The 17,032-nt window shown below is 39.8% G+C and overlaps 1 protein-coding gene across 1 annotated transcript in view; it reads right to left on the bottom strand.

Annotated features, from left to right (window-relative positions):
- LOC311063092 (myosin-10-like) overlaps positions 1-17,032 on the bottom strand; it is an 84,789-nt gene that overhangs the window by 17,949 nt on the left and 49,808 nt on the right. The window contains exons 16-27 of the mRNA XM_084082301.1: positions 16,753-16,926; positions 14,698-14,812; positions 11,706-11,899; positions 10,419-10,540; positions 10,246-10,315; positions 9,870-10,030; positions 8,909-9,017; positions 7,736-7,867; positions 6,810-7,016; positions 5,885-6,022; positions 4,865-4,988; positions 4,135-4,306 (exon numbers count right to left, since the gene is read on the bottom strand). Of these exons, the coding sequence (XP_083938427.1) occupies positions 4,135-4,306; positions 4,865-4,988; positions 5,885-6,022; positions 6,810-7,016; positions 7,736-7,867; positions 8,909-9,017; positions 9,870-10,030; positions 10,246-10,315; positions 10,419-10,540; positions 11,706-11,899; positions 14,698-14,812; positions 16,753-16,926 (1,718 nt within the window). The remainder of the gene's footprint in view (positions 1-4,134; positions 4,307-4,864; positions 4,989-5,884; positions 6,023-6,809; positions 7,017-7,735; positions 7,868-8,908; positions 9,018-9,869; positions 10,031-10,245; positions 10,316-10,418; positions 10,541-11,705; positions 11,900-14,697; positions 14,813-16,752; positions 16,927-17,032) is intronic.

Here is a 17,032-nt window from a genome sequence, read left to right on the forward strand (position 1 = left end):
CAGTATGAATTATTATATTACATTTGTTCAACCGATCTCCTAAAGCAGTGGTTCTCAACCTTTGACCCTCCAAAATAATCATATTTGAACTGGGGAACCCCCACCCTGATAAGCACTTGGAATGTACGAGTTGAGGCATTATGTTTTGTTTGATTTGTTTCCACAGATATATATTGTGAAAATAGCAGATCTACAAGCTCACAACGGCGTTGTGAGCATGTAGATCAGCTATTTTCAAAATTGTGTGGCGCGCTGCACTGATGAGGAGAGAAACACAATGAAATGCTGTTTAATTTGTGCGATATTTTAGGCTGGTTTAGGATCAGATTACTGCAGCGCAACAAAAAAAAAGTTGAGCTACGCAATGCATGCGCACCATACTGTGTAAGGCAAGCCAGCTACCATGCTGATTTGAAAACTACCGCATAGCCTATTTATTTATTTATTTTTGCATTTGTTTGTGTATTTGTCATATGTGCTTTTTTGAAGGGGTGTCTGTGTTGGGTCTGTAAAATCTCGGAACAAATCGGATCTCGGACCTAATTTCACGGGTCTCATTAGGGTCCATAAGAAAAGAAATAAACGGCTCGGAATTGGACCAAATTGTCACAGGTCCACTCGGGTTCGGTGCCGTTATTTGAAAAAAAATCTCGTAACGGCTCGAAATCTGACCAAATTTCAGGGGTCCATTTCGGTTCGGGTCAGTTTTTGTTGGACCTGTGAAGAGCTCTACTCCACATATACACCTACACTTGTTGTATAATTATATATACAGGGTCCCCACACATTTTTAGCAATGAATTTCCAAAACTTTTCCAAAACTTTTCCAGAATATTTAGCCCAATTTCCAGGCCTATATAACAATCATTCAGCGCAATAATGTGTCTCTTACTCCTATGTACAATGCCCAAAGATAGGCAGTGTAGCAAAATAAATAAATAAAAAACAATAAAAAGTGTTTGGGGGTGGGGCACAGCCGCGAAACCTCGCTCAAATAGAGCCTGCGAGCGAAAATAGGAGGGGTGGACGACGTCGTTGCACGGTTCGTTGTCGCTTGCGGTAGGTCAGGACGGTCTCATTCAAAAACATGTATTTTAATGAGATTTCATCGCCCGCTCGCGTCACGTCACGTCGCATCGCTGGCAGTGCGGATGGGGTGTTACACAGCCTGTTCGGCGAAAAACTACTTATGTTACATATTTTGTGTAATGTTATACATGTTTATGAAAAGGTTTTGTATTAAAAATAATCAATAGCCAAAAACAATGCATAGCCAAATATTTTTCCAGGACCCTTGATAAATTCCAGGACCTTTGATGAAGTTTGATCAATTCCAAACCTTTTCCAGTACTGGATTTTTTTTTATTTTATTTCAAAATATTTCCAGGAATTTCATGACCGTGGGGACCCTGTATATATAGAAGTCACATTCTCTGTCAATTGCTGAGTGTCAATTTACAGGTTGTGATAATTCAAAAGAAGCAATTTATTCTGTCCAAAATTAAGCCTTTACACAAGGCAAGATTACAATTTGATTTGTGTAGTGGTCACAGATAATTAAACATGTAAATTCAAAATGTTCACGTTGGAACTGTCGTGAGGTGACAGGCCAACAGTCCACACAGGGTGGCAGTGTGGTAAACTCAACTGTGCATAAGCACATACCAAACCATGTGTGTGATGTGTGTTTTCTTCATCTCTCTCTCTCTCTCAGAAAGAAAGTGGCCATAATGATGAGACTGCATATTTGTAGTTACTGGCAGTGCGGACACATTAGACTCCCCCCAACAGCATTATGAGGCACTTCCCCACTTAATTTAGTTATGGTAGATCCTTTTGGACAAATGCATTGGAAGTTAAATCCTTTTGGACAAATGCATTGGAAGTCTTATAGATTCAATTGCCGAAAATGTTATTACTGCAGCCATTGCTGACTTAATACTGTATTATTAATTCAGCAATGGCTGCAATAATAGGCACTGACTCTTAGCAAACTCGAATAGCCTAATTAATGTAAAATAAACCATGTCAGAATGGCCAAGGAAGCACAATTATCTGAAGCTAAAAGTTGATTTTACTATTTAAAATTGTGGAGAGGCAGTTTTTTCTTTTTGTATTTTTTTTTCATTTTAGGTTTTATTTCAGGTTTTAGGTCAGTGTAGATAATGAAGAAACCAAGGGCAGAGAGAGGAGAGACAAGACAAGACAGTGGTCTTATTCAAGCCCTGGTCTTGGTGCTCATAAGCGGGTGAGGGTCTGTGCACTAACTGGCTGAGCCCCCAGGACCTGCCAGTTTCCTATAAACGTACAGTACGCAATCGGGACATTAAGCTCAGTCAGTCTCAGGAGGAGCTGCCGACCACCGTGTCAACGGCGTGATCAACTAACCTTCACTGGAACGACCTCCACAGCTGGTGTTAACTTATTTGTATTTGCACTTATGTGAGCTAAGGAGGAAAATATTCAACTTGACACCAGACGGGTCCGTGAATCTTTCCAACGTATGATGAATTGGGTGAATTGAGTTCAATAAAAGCAAGACGTAAACTGAGGTGATACTTGGCCAGCACAGCAGTTTGACGGTTTCATCATTAAGCGAGGATACAGGGCTTCTAGAGCCATGGCTGGCAACGTTTTCCTTAATCCAACACTCTTCAAAACCCATAAAAATCTCAACCCATCGATTCATCATGGCAGATTTGCTTTTTCTTCTATTCCCTCCTCGGTTCCGTGGAAAAAGTATGGTAGGGCCTTGGACAGAGAACTTCAATTACTACACGGCTGAGGCAAAGATGAAAGGTTTCAGGGGAGGGTGAGTATAGTGGCTTGCTCCTATTGACGGTTGGTTAAAAAGAGGGAGATAAAGAGGGATAGAAAATAAGAGAGGGAGGAGATGAGGAGGGATGGAGAAAGAGAGAGATAAACTGGTGGGTTTTAAGGCCTCCACATTCCAAGCTGTTTTGTCTGACCTGAATAACTGCAACTATGACACACTGCACAAAATACGGATAAACGGGCACAGATGCTTCTCGATAACACATTGGTGTGTAGAGGCCTTTAAAGCTGGACTGCTGCACTGTGCAGCTGTGTTAATTCTGCAGAGTGCAGAGGATAAATAAATTAAAGTATTTGTGTGTGGGTGTTTTTGTTTGTGTGTGCAATTCATGGGAATGGAATATAAATGATATTGCCAGTGCATACATAGGGAAGATTCATTCACATCAACCCCCCCGACACAAATCACATCTCTGGGTCTAAAAGCCCTTTCACACTGAATATGCGTTGTGCTGTTTGTGCGGTGGAGTTTCAGAAAGTAGGCAGAGTTCTAAAAACTTCTAGCGGGACAACTTCAATACATTACAACGTCTGCTAAATATTCTGTAAGAGAATTATACCTCTGTACCTCATTACTTCAATTAACCCATTAAGACCTGAGGCAGATTCTACAAATGTGTTCTAAATCCTAACAGTTTTCTGAAAAACTTATGTTACTATATCAGTGGTGCTCCAACCTTTTCATGTCAAAGACCCCCAAATTGATATGCATTTGGCTGCAGACCCCCATCTGAAAATGTATTGTTCCAGGGACCCCCAGAAGCAAAGATTTTAGTTTAAAATGTTTGCTTTAAAAGAATATATATATATTCAAAGATTTGCACACGTTTTCTCGATTTTTCTAAAATAGCAGATCTACAAGCACAAAGTGACGTGCTATGAGCTTGTATATCTGCTATTTTTGAATAGCCAAAGTATAGAATATGGTTAAAGTTGTTAAAATGATACAGATGCTTTCCCGGTTTTAATGGGTTAAGAAAATTGATGACAAAAGGTGTGTTGAGCTACAGAGGGGGAACACATAACAAAACTATATGTTTATCATACACTTCACATATTGACTACCTACTTACAACGAGCTGTTAGAAACACACCTGATATGCCTTGCCGTTGCCGCATTCAGTGTGAAAGGGACATTATTTATAACTTGTTGCAATCTACAGGTATAGCTCAACAAAAATAACAAACATAGTTTTGCTGACCATCTTGTTTTTGCTGCACAAATCAGTTGAAAATACATAATTTCTATTGAGCGGCAAAAGCATGTACTAGTCTTGAAATGTCCACATTTGACTTTACCTGGCCAGAGCAGCCTGTAGTTCCTCTTCCTTCTTGGCCAGTGCGATCTTCAGTTCTTCTATCTGGGCCTGCAGCTCAGCGATCTGGTCCTGGAGGTCTGTGGTCTCAGCATCCAGCTTACGCTTGGCTTTCTCCAGCTCCTGTCGGGTCTTCTCCTCTTTCTTCAGGCGCTCTGAACCAAACAAAATTAAAGAAATAACTGGTAGATTGCTAAACATGCTAAACATCCAAGATGTGGATGTTATACAAAAGAAAACAGTCAGGTTTGGGTGTCCTAGAGCTGGACTATAATGTACTTTGTTGTATCCATCCTATTTCAGGGCTACTTTCAAACTGTGACGCTGGAGAGAGAACCAATACAGATATACAGTATTTGGATATTTTCTATTCATTGACTGGCATAGTTGTAGAACTACTAGGCTGGGTTCAATGCATGCCGTAGAGGATACTTTCATCTTTAAATAAACATGGCCGTGCCTCTCCTTCATTCATTTTATGCTCTCAATTGTGTTTCCCTGAGTAGAAGACTTCTAGAGTAGATACGGAAAATGATGGGCAAACTACCGAATATGGAAGGCGGGTTCTAGACCGGATCACATTGCTTATTTCGGAATGAAAACCAGGCTTTTCACAGGTACTACGGAAAGCCTGGTGACGCAGGGTTATCCCTGAGTAAATCTGGTCAAAGGTCAATCAAAGGTGGGCCAACAGGTGGCCCCACAGGACCTACCTTCCAGGTCAACCATCATCATCTCCTGCTTGTTTTTGATCTTGCCCAGGTTCTTGGCCTTTTCCTCTTCCTCTGCCAGCTGGGTGGTCACCTCACTGATCCTGTCTTCCATCAACTTCTTCTCCTGATGGGAAAACCAATGGAGACGATGAAAAAAACCCTCATCCCCCCCATAAACTACATTTCTGTGTTACAGGTTGTACATTTTAAAGCAATGCACAGTCCCCATTGCTTCACTTTTAATGTTTCATAACGCTACAAGAGAATATTCTAGTTTGTCATAGTTATACTTATCACTACTATGACCTGTCACTCGAAGGAGGTTTTGTGTGGTATTTTTTGGTATTAATGAGGGCATGTTCTACCATACCATGTAGCCATCATTTATATACAACAGCTACAGTATGCCATGGCCAAAGAGAACACTCAATTCTGATAGACCTGTGGATGTGCATTATAATGATATAACCGCACCACTGTGGTCCCATTACCTAGCCCTTACCTACAGTAGCACTTTAGACCCAGAGATTTGATTTGTGTCGGGGGGGTTGATGTGAATGAATCTTCCCTATGCACTGGCAATATAATTTATATTCATATCGATATGCATAATAGAAATTGCACTGTATTAATGGTTATTTAGGTTCAAATTAGCTACAATATCCTTAAAAACAACATGGATTGCAATATACAGTAGGTTTCAATATTTTTTGAAACACAAAACATATGATATGTGTTGATATTATGGTAAAAGATGTGACTATTATAGTCAGTTGATTGACTGAGCTGGTACTGTACTCTTTATTCCAACGTCAATGAAGATAGTGCCAACACACATTAAACATTAATATTTAATCATTGGCAATAGTATACTGTAAGTGAAACAATCCACTCTGAGCTGTGTAGTTATCGGAAGAGAATGCATTCCATAGAGGCAATTTAGCCTCGTCGTGCATCATTCTTTTGACAACGGCTCGGCTCATCATAGTTTATCTTCATGTCTACCTATAGCCCTCTGACCTTGAGAAACTTGGAGTTCTGATCCTCCAGCAGCAAAATGTCCTCTTCCATCTTCTTGATTTTGGCCTCAGCTGTGACCTTCTCCAGTTGCAGCTTCTGTCTGGCAGCCTCCTCCTCATCCAGCTGCTCCTCTAGGTCCTACATGCACACACACACACACACACACACACACACACACACACACACACACACACACACACACACACACACACACACACACACACACACACACACACACACACACACACACACACACACACACACACACACACACACACACTCTTTTACCATCATAGCTAAAATGCCGACGGAAAAGAGATGTCTCTCAGCAATGGCGTTATTTGATGGACAATACTGACAATGTTGATGTCATATTACTTTTCTCACACAACAGGTGCCAAAACAAATGCCCTATTACTTCTATTTCGGGTTGATACCCAAAAGTTGCCATTTCAACCTGTTTCAAATAGAATTCCCTGGGTGTATGCGTGCTATTACCAATCAGGAGAGATGCTTGCAACGGCAAGGAGAATACAAAATATAAATCAGTGTTGATTTCGTCGACTAAAACTATGACGAAAACTAAATAAAAACTAAGGTATGATGACTAAAACTATGACTAAATATACCAATAGTTTCTTCAACAAATAAAAACTAGACTAAAATGTTTGGGAGAGACTAGTGGAGAAGAGATCCAGTAGCACTAAGACAACTCATCATGGGTGTGTCACAGACCGAAAATAGAATAATAGATCTACAAGCTCAAAACGCGTCGCAGCGCCAAAAAGACACTAGACTAAAAGTAAAACATTTCAGGTGACTAAAATATGACTAAAACTAAACAGAATTGTATTCAAAAGACTATGACTAAAACTAAATAAAAAATTTCTGTCAAAATCAACACTGATATACAATAAATATAGACCTGAATGTGCGACTGCATCTTCTTCTTCTCGTTCTGCATGCCCTGGTTCCTCTCTTCCTCCTCTTCTACCCTGGACTCCAGGTCGTGGAGGATCTCCTCTAGCTCCTGCTTCTTGGCGGCCAGACGGGCTCTCATCTCCTCAGCCTCGGCAAATAGTTCCGTCTCTGCCTGGAGCTGCTCTGCTAGGATGTTCTTCTCCTCCAGGAGCTGTGGGGCAGTGCAACAATATAACATGAATCCTGTGTTTCTCAAACCTTTTTAATTTCAGGGGAAAGGACCTGTAAGGGTCCATTTAGAACAGCCTCAAGGAACCCTGAGGGTCCCTGGACCCCCGCTTTGAGAACCACTGAATTAATACAAAATCTCAAATGAATGGTTCATACCTCAATTTCACACTGAAGTGAAGTTGTGGCTATAATGATAATTGTGGGTTACTATCTATGGTTAATACGCAGCATATTATGAAAAGGACTGACGTGCCATAATGATTATAGCCATCATAGAATTTCTAGTATAGCAAAGTATAGCAAACACAGTTTTTCCATATTTTGACATTAAATACCAAATGGCGCTGTAGCCAAGTTGACAACCTCGGACAAAATAAGAGAAAAAGCATAAAAGAAGTCGAATTACAAAATGGTTGGAATGGCAAGTCTTTAAAGAAAAATCTAATCATGTGGATCTTGGGAGCCATATGGGAACGGCATGGCTTCCAATATGGATCTCGGACTTTTGGGGCCAGCCTGTGACATCAGTCATCTATGACATATATCTATGATCTCTGTGACATATGATTCCGGATGTGTGTTTTTTAACCTTTTCTGCCCTTTATTGGTAGTTTTCTAAGTGAAGGTAGACAGGAAAGAGGGAGAGAGATGCGGAGAGAGACACGCAAGAAAAAGGTCATTAGTAGAGTTGAGGCTAACCTGTTGGCCTTTCCTCTCCATGTCCACCATCTCATTCTGCATCTTCGTCTGGTTCTCCTTCACCTTAACCAACTCCTCGTCTTTAGCCTGCATCTCCTCCTCCTGCCTGGTGACCTGCAGGAGCGGCTTCACCTGGAAGAAACAATACAAAAAGAAGACAAATTCATGAATGTTGGAATTAAATAATATATGTGGTAACACAAGATAAATACTGATGCACTGCAGTACATTACTCTGTAGTTGGGCATGTGCTTAAAGGGATAGTTCACCCAAATGACTTATTTTCTATCAATTACACACCACATGAAACCGTGAATTCATGGAGATTTCTTTTTTTTGTCGCAATCCTAAGCCAATAATTTAATGACCGGCGGAAAGATGCTAAAAAAAAATCCATGAATTCAAGTCTCAAGGTGTGTAATTGATAGAAAAAATGTAATTTTGAGAGTGAACTACCCCTTTAAAAAAGAACATAATCTGTGATAATCTGTGATAAACTGTGACCATCACTTGAACATTTTCACCAAGTACAGTTCCCACTAGGGTCTCAAATTAAATTAATCTAATGTAATTTAATAAAATCAATTATAACTTTTACCACATCAACCTTAAAGAGGAACTAAATAAAAAAATCTATGTTTCACAGAAAATACCAGAAAACTATGCACACCTGCTTTTGAAGACCCAGCAGGCTTGACCACAAATAATAAAATTTGTGGAACGAATTAGAGAAAGAAATCTGGAAAGTCTTAATGATGACTTCAATAAGAACAAACATAAAAAACAACACCTCATAACAAGATGATAACACCTCATAATGAGATACATAAAAGAATGAGCGCCCAGTAAAGATACATAAAAGAAAACGCACAAAAAGAAAACGCACAATCCGAAGCCTACATCGTAACCACTTTCAACCTGGCGCCCCTATTTTGGGCATGTCATTATACAGCAGGTGAAATGTTTTCAAAATATATAAAAATATAAATAAAAGCCAAAACGGTGGATCTACAATCTGATGTTTTAACATGGCCCGGTTAATGGAATAAAGAAGTAGATAAGAGGTACTATAGAGACTTGAACAGCTATGGGTTGTATTCACACAGTGACCATCTTGCTCTCATGTCCCTTGGGGTAGGGTTTCTCAATCTGAATGTAGCATACTGTTCTCACCTTGGTGAACAGCCTCCACCACTGCCAGTGACGTAGTTTCAAGTAGGCAGCACAGTTCCTCTGAAGGACTTTCAGGGCACTCAGCTGTTGTTGCTTCTTAGCAAAGGCCCTGAGGAGAGAACATGAAACCGTCATAACAGTGTTGATTTTGTCGACTAAAACTATGACAAAAACATTTCGTCGACTACCTTTTTTCACTGACAAAAACAAAATAAACACTAAATAAGAACTAAGCAACGATGTTAGAGAGGGGCGAGTGGAGAAGAGAACAGTAGAACTAAAAGACAAGTCATTTTATGTTTGGTTGCGCTCGGGTACACGCTGCGCTGCGACGCCTTGTGAGCTCGTAGATCGGCTATTTTCAGCATGCAACCAAGCCATTACGACACCATCAAGGCCAGCCAAAATACATTTTAGTCGACTAAATCAACTGTACATTTAGTCGACTATAATCTTACTGTATATTTAGTCGACAAAAACTAGACAAAAACTAAAACATTTCAGATGACTAAAACATGACTAAAACCGAATTTTATTCATAAGACTATGACTAAACCTAAAATCAAAATTTGCTGTCAAAATCAAAACTGCGTCGTAACAGAACATTTTACAAGTGTCTGCAAGGTCTTGGATGGGCACACACTGAACATGTGCAATGGGGAAACTGTTGATGTAAAAATATATACGTATATTCAAACATGGGTCCCCAAAGAAAATGTGCTGGGAGAGTTCATTATGGAGTAAGTCTTGAGGCAGGTACAGAAAACATATGACCCGATTAGTTATGTAGGTAGGACAGGACACTGATGTAAGAGCCAAAAGAGTGTGGATAGAATGATACTGTAACACTGCTTCTATACTATACATGTCAGACGGCAGATAACACGTAGATGCGACCAAGTTGTCGACTTCCACTCTATGTGAGGCAATAAAAAAAGATATGAGCAGAGATGATTCTCACTTTCGTGCTAAATAACCGCGGCAGGCGGACTGGAAGTAAATGATGATGTCAGTGATCTTCAGGTCTCTTTCCTCCTCCAGGTGGGCCAGAACCCCGGTTCTGAAGAAGATCTTACTCTGGCCGATGCGGAATAGATTAGGATCCAGCTCCAGGGCTCTGATCTAGATTAAAACAAAAAAAAGAAGATATAAGTAAAAAAATAAATCAATACAATTTAAACCTATTATGAAACAACTGAGAACAAATGCCCCATCAATGTAATTTAAAATGATTGATTATTATTAACTGAACAAGTACACAAACTCTACAGTTCAGCTGAAAAAACAATGGCGTTGCTGCCTCAGCAGTTTCAAGACAGGAAAGGATAAATCAATACCATTCTCTCACAGGCTTGTTTTCCATCCATGAATGCCTTGGGGATAGCGTTGGGCGTCAGGATCTCATATCTGAATATCAGAGAACACTAATGTAAATGCAAAATTATGTGTACAAAAAATACATTAAAAAAGATGTTTGTGACAAAGGCTTTAGAAGTTTCTGTCATGTCACCTCTGTCTGAACTCCTGGAAGACTATGCGGTTGGGGAACCCCTGTCTGCAGATGCGGATCCCCTCTAGAACGCCATTACACTTCAGCTGGTCCAGGACCAGGTGGGGCTCCAGTTTACCAGCCTGAGGGAGAAGACAGACAGGCAGAAACACATTAAAAAGACATTAGAAAAGCATTATTTTGCTCTCCGGTTATTTCATATTCAAACAAGGCTCTGCACACTACAGCACTGTATTACAGTTTATATTTATAGGACAAGCATTCTGCATAAAAGCATGGATTGGTCAATGTAGTAGAATGAACATTCTACTAGTGTTACAAAACGCAAAGAAGCTATGATCTGAGAACTGCTGGGACAAACCTTTACAATCCAGGCCACTTAAAAGCCACACTCTGTGTGGGCTGGGTGAAATTGCCAAAATCAAATATCACATTCGATATGGTGATATTTTGGGTACGACTACTATTAATGGTTATTAGAAGATATTTACACACAGGGACATTTTGAGAAAGCAATCCTAACTACAATGAGCAGTGGATATCTACTTAACAGTGCCTAGGGAGCAGTTAGGGGTTCAGTGCCTTGCTCAAGGGGAGCAAAGAATGTCATATAAATTCAGAAAATGGTATCACTTTACTATAATGCAGCCTTCAAGACCAGGAAAAGACAAAACCCACAATTAATCACAGACAATAGTCTCATCACAAAACTAGTATTGTATCAATAAATCATCCAGCTTTGTCCGTAACAATAATACTTGACTCTACTAAACAGTGACTCTACTTGACTCTCTTAACCCCCCCCCTCCCCCCGAGGGGGGGTTCGCGCAACAATGGCTGATCAGTCTATTGAGAATTACCGAGCCATTCCGGGTGGAAAACGGAACGCTCGTCCCAAAACACACTGCCCCATTTTTTTCTGCGGACCGAGGCCGCCGGTTTAGACCCGGGGCAGGGTGTTTTAGGATGACGGTTCTTCTTCTATTACATTTCTGAATGGAGAGAGGTGCGCGTCTCTGCGCAATGGAGAAACGGTTTGATGGCGAAACTGGTTTTCTAATGGCCACTCATTAACAATTCGGCCGAATGCAAATGAGCCCCATTTGAAAACAAAGGCGACTTAAAGATTGAGGGGCTGCTAATGTTGTTATGTTGATTTTTTGTTTTTTCCCCCAGGCGGATCTTAGGATTTACACAGACAGGGCCATGGCCTCGTTGGCCCCAATGACCTTAAGCCTCTGCTACTAAATAAAATAACACCCAAAAGTACAATAAGTGGATCCGCACCCTCTTCTCGTGGTTGGGGATGATGCATCTGACAAAGTTGGGGTTGGTGTTCCTGAGTGTGGCCATGAGTTTGGTGAGGGACTCCTTGTAGAGCTGTCCCACCGTGCGGAACATTCCCTTCTTGGTCTTGTAAGTGGATCCGAATGCCGTTTCGTTCATCCCTGCCACCTGGTCGAGGCCCACAATGCGATCCACTGGCACGGGAAAGAGAGAGATGGGTTAGAGAGCAGTGACGTCTCTGTGGGGAGAGGAGAGTCATGGTGGGAAAAGCAGCAGCCAGCAAGAGGCTGGAATAATGTGGGAACATGAACACATGTAGATGGATGAGAACGTTACAATAAAAGCCTTCTAAAACATCTAAAGATTCCACATCTATCCATTAACTACTGCGGAGAGAGGGTGGGTTGCATCCCTACAGTACATCTACTATAAATGCATGCTTGGATTGTGCAGCTGAAGGAAAGGCCTCAATTCTCATTTAATCTCATTTATTCATCTATTCTGTTATAAACATTAAGAATCGTTTATTTTAAGAATTTATATTCCTCCTTTTATTGGGGGAGGGTCTAGGCTTGAGGCCATTTCCCTTAAAAAGAAGGTACATTTTCCTCCAAAAGGCAACTTAGGTATTATTCACAGGATTAACATTCTGTATAAAATAGATTGTCACGCTTTAAGAAACAAAAAATCCTTATGTCATTGTGTTTCCATCCCCTGTGCAAACAATGAATATAACATGATCTGACAGTAATACAGTCCTTATATTCCAGATATAAATGTTCATTTATCTTTGTAGGCTTCAGTTACAGGACTGAGGCAAATTCCCACCACACACACAAAAAAATTATTAGATTTTTTCTGAGCCAAGGTCTGACAAGGTTTATACAGCAGACATTATGAAAGCAATTATGACATGAGACTTTGAAAACAGACCTTTGTTTCTCTACAAGTCAACACTGACCATTTATCAACGTCAAATCAGCTAAATTACACCTATGAGTGTTCCAGTGAGTCGTAATTTAAACTACTGGGATATCTTTCAATTTCCACATTTACTCTGGAGATGGACACAGCCTGGGTCCTCTGCATGGATGCCTAAAGCCTGATTTATACTTGGTAGTCATGCCGGTGTCACACAATGAAAATAACAGCTCTACAAGCCACACAATGCATCACATCATGATGTGCTGTGAGCTTGTAGATCAGCTATTATATCGGTGCGAGACACCGGTGCGCAACTAAGTATAAATCCGACGTATAAGTTCAGAGCTCAGCCAGAACAAACACCCAGTTGGACATGTGGTTCCAATTTCCCGCTACTGTATAAAAAAAGGCGGGAATTTAAAGCCATTAATCTTTCTTCAGTCTAGCTTAAAATCTTTAATTCACTTATGGGTAAATATAGGCTCAGTGGAGGGAATACAATACTTTCAACAAGCTGTGAAAGCTGAGGAAAGCTGCACTAGATCTTGGAATTGCTTGCTTTGAGGTTTTTGACCGCACCAAGTCCATTCCAGCCCCCCACTCCAGGCCCTATGAGTATTGAAACAACAGTTTTTATTACTTTTCATTACAGAGTAATTGCCGGTTTTGAAGAAGTAAAGGTAGCTACTTGAACTATTCTTTAGCCTAACTGTTATTGGATCTATTTGAATGACTAGTCACTACCACTGGTGGCTGAGACATGCAGCCTAGAAGCGAATGGGAGCGTCTGCAGCTAAGACAGACAGCACCGGCTGAAGCATGGAACATACAGCCAGATCTGGGCAAAAATACTTATTCAGAAATAGTAGCTGACTTGCTTGGGGAGCGCTCACAATAGTGAGGGTATTTGAACAAGTATTTGAACAGCTTGACCCGTGAAAGGGATCACTGAGGGTTCATTTTCACAAACGTAACATTGTGTGTATTTTTGTTTCATTTTTCCCAATTGGATTCAGCTACTAATTTTGGCCCAGGTCTGCCAACAGCACGGCCCAGTCATTCACCTTCTGGCTCATCAGGGCTAGTGACATTGTCATAGAATGAAGCCCTTTGAATGGTCTGAATCTCTACAACACAGAGAGAGAGACAGGGAATGGGAGGTGGATGACGTTAACATGAGGAAATATCCTGGCGCGGATATACAGTATGCAGTTGTTTAGTATGTTAGTTTCAAACTAACTTATCAACCTGCTTGTTTACCTGACAAAGCTGATTAATTAATCGTACATGAAGTTTCATCTTTACACGGCTGCACAATTAATTATGACTAATCAAAAATCTTTCATTTAGTTTTCATATTTATATTGTTGTGAAACCTGTGAAAAAATCATAACGCTATGAGCTTGTAGATCTGCAATTGTTTTTAAATCGTGAAGATTTTACAAATCTTTGAATATATGTTTTTTAAAGCGAACATTTGTAACTCAAATCATATAATTTTGGGTGGTCCTTGACATGAAAAAGTTTGAGAACCACTGATATACAGTATAACAAATGTTAGGATTTTAGAAGACATTTGTAGAATCCCCAAAAGCAAAGATTTGCGTTACAAATGTTCGCTTTAAAAAATATCTCTTCAAAGATTTGCACAAATGTTCAAAACTTTTCAAAAATAGCAGATCTACAAGCTCATAGCGCGGCACCTAGCCAGAGAAATCTTAAAATGACACAGATGTGTTCCCGGATTGAATGGGTTAATAACCAGAACCATCAGGCTCACAGAATAACAATAACATCACAGAGATAATTACATGACACAGAAGACAAAGACACTAATAAGCACAATTAGCAACAAAGGCACTAAAATATTATCCGCCAAGTATCATTGCCGTCACAAATCGTGATTAATAATCTCGATTACAATATTCCGCAAAATAATCAGGAAGATAATTTTAGTCAAAATGGTGCAGCTCTACTGTGTTGTTAAAAAGCTGATTCCTCACTGCATCTACTGACAAAATGTCTTTGAAGATATTGTTATTAAGGTGATGGGTAAGTAGGATCTTACCATCTTTCCACAGTTCTTGCACAAACTTGTCAGTAGACTGGTGGAGAAGTGTGGCCACGTTGTCATTCAGTGGGTCCATGTTCTTCATCAACCATTCATCAGACTTGTAGTCCACCTAGAACAGAGATGTGACACAAAAAACCTTAAAATACTCTGCAGGGGATCATTCACAAAGTTAATGCAAGGAACAGATATAAATATTTAGTATAGTAAAATATGTCTTATTTTCATTTTCCTTACTTCCACTATTCTTATGCTCTTATTCTTATCTTCTAGAAAATTCATGCATGTGTGAACTTAAACTTGCCAGCAGTGGTGGAAAAAGTACTAAACATTTTTGACTTAAGTAAAAGTATCAATACTGCAGTGTAGAAGTACTCTGTTACAAGGAAAAGTCCAGAATTCAAAATTGACTTAAAAAGTAAAAAAATTACAAACGGATTGGTATCAAAATGCACTTTAAGTACCAAAAGTAGAAAGTAGTCATTATGCAGAAGTTTTCAAATAAATAATAAAAATATTTTGAAAATAGCAGATCTACAAGCTCACAATGCGTCGCATATCGCGACGCATTGTGAGCTTTTAGATTGGCTATATTCAAATGGCCGAAAGGTATATAGGGCTGAAGTCATTAATGTATGTTTAGTAATAATCAAAAACAAAAAAGTAACTATTAACTTCAGTTACTAATAACGTAATAGTATTTTACTTAATAGTTTTCAAATAATTGTAGTGGAGTAAAAGTACTGAGTATTGAAAATGGGAAATACTCCAGTAAAGTACAAATACCTCAAAAGTGTACTTAGTTACTTTCCACCACTGGTAAAATAATTCCACAATCCTTATGCGCACTCTTATCTAGAACATTCATGCACGTGTGAGCTTAAACTTGCCAGTGGTACAACACACTTTTATTTGAATTATCAGGTGCAAGTGATTTTCATTGTCATTGTCTAAGGAAGCTTTGTGTGAACGGAGGCCCACTGTCTCAGACGTTGAAAACCCCTGGTCTACAATATTGATGATGTTTATAGCATATTTTAGGTATATAGCATTCCATCTATGGATTACAGACTCCTGCTTTCAGTTTAAATCTTCTGATATCCATTAAACATTGGTTTAAGGAATGTGGTCCTATGTGGTCTACTCCTGCATGTGTTACTGGACATAAAATACAGTTCAGTTCAGTTCATGTACGCAAAATAATCAGTGGATGAATTACAGCATATGCATGTCCAGGAATTTGTTTGATAGATAACAGTAATAGACACAGTAATGAGGGACATTTGGCATTACGATAACATTGATTATAGTCCTAATGGCTGTCGGGAAAGTGGCTTTTTGATGACCTCCACCAATGGAAACTTTTTAGGAAAACCTGACCTGAAATGTTTCCGCATACTGCATAAGATACATTTATATCGGATGCAGACCAGACAACATTGGCCAAGAAGTCCATTAAACCAGACTTTCTTGGCCAAAATCGAAGGTCTTGTCTTTTTTAACATCAAAGGAGTCATGATGACTTGACTTTCTCAGTTCAATTCAGAGTGAAACCAATGCACTCCATCAGAATGAGGGAGTGAAAATTTGCCCTGCATATGTTTTTGAGAAAGACAGCAAACAACACACCCTGCATGCGTTTATCCCTCCTCTGAGATTTAACCCATTCAATCCGGGAACGCATCTGTGACACTTTAGATTTCTTTGGCTATTCAAAAATAGCAGACATACAAGCTCATAGCACTGTTTTTGAAAAATCGTGAAAATCTGTGCAAATCTTTGAATATATATATATTTCTAAAGTGAGCCTTTGTAACTCAAATCTTTGCTTCTGGGGGTCCCCGGAACAAAACATTTTGAGATGGGGGTCCACATACATATCATTTTGGGTGGTCCATGACATGAAAAGGTTTGAGAACCACTGATATTATAGCAACATAATTAAAAAATAAAACATAAATTAAAAAATGTTAGGATTCAGGAGACACTGGTAGAATCCCCAAAAGCAAAGATTTGAGTTCAAAATGTACGCTTTAAAAAACAACAACGCACCCTGCCAGCATAGTGGATGATGCAGAAGTCTGCCTTGTCTTTGAGTTGCCGGGGTTTCTGGAACTTGGTGTGTGTGCCCTGTTCCTGGCTCAGCTTGTCCACAAAGGTCTTGTCTGTGGCCTTGGGGAACCAACACTCCTCGTCCAGCAGAGCCAGCACTCCTGGAGGGTTCGCCTGGAGGAACAATTACACGGGACAGAGAGAAAGGATACGGGTGAGTATTGAGTGTCCCGAGTAGACCTCTAGACCTACTGCACATATGAACATAGCTGCTACCTTT

The sequence above is a fragment of the Gymnoscopelus microlampas genome (assembly GCF_963454915.1).
Source record: "Gymnoscopelus microlampas genome assembly, chromosome: 2".
Lineage (NCBI taxonomy): Eukaryota > Metazoa > Chordata > Actinopteri > Myctophiformes > Myctophidae > Gymnoscopelus > Gymnoscopelus microlampas.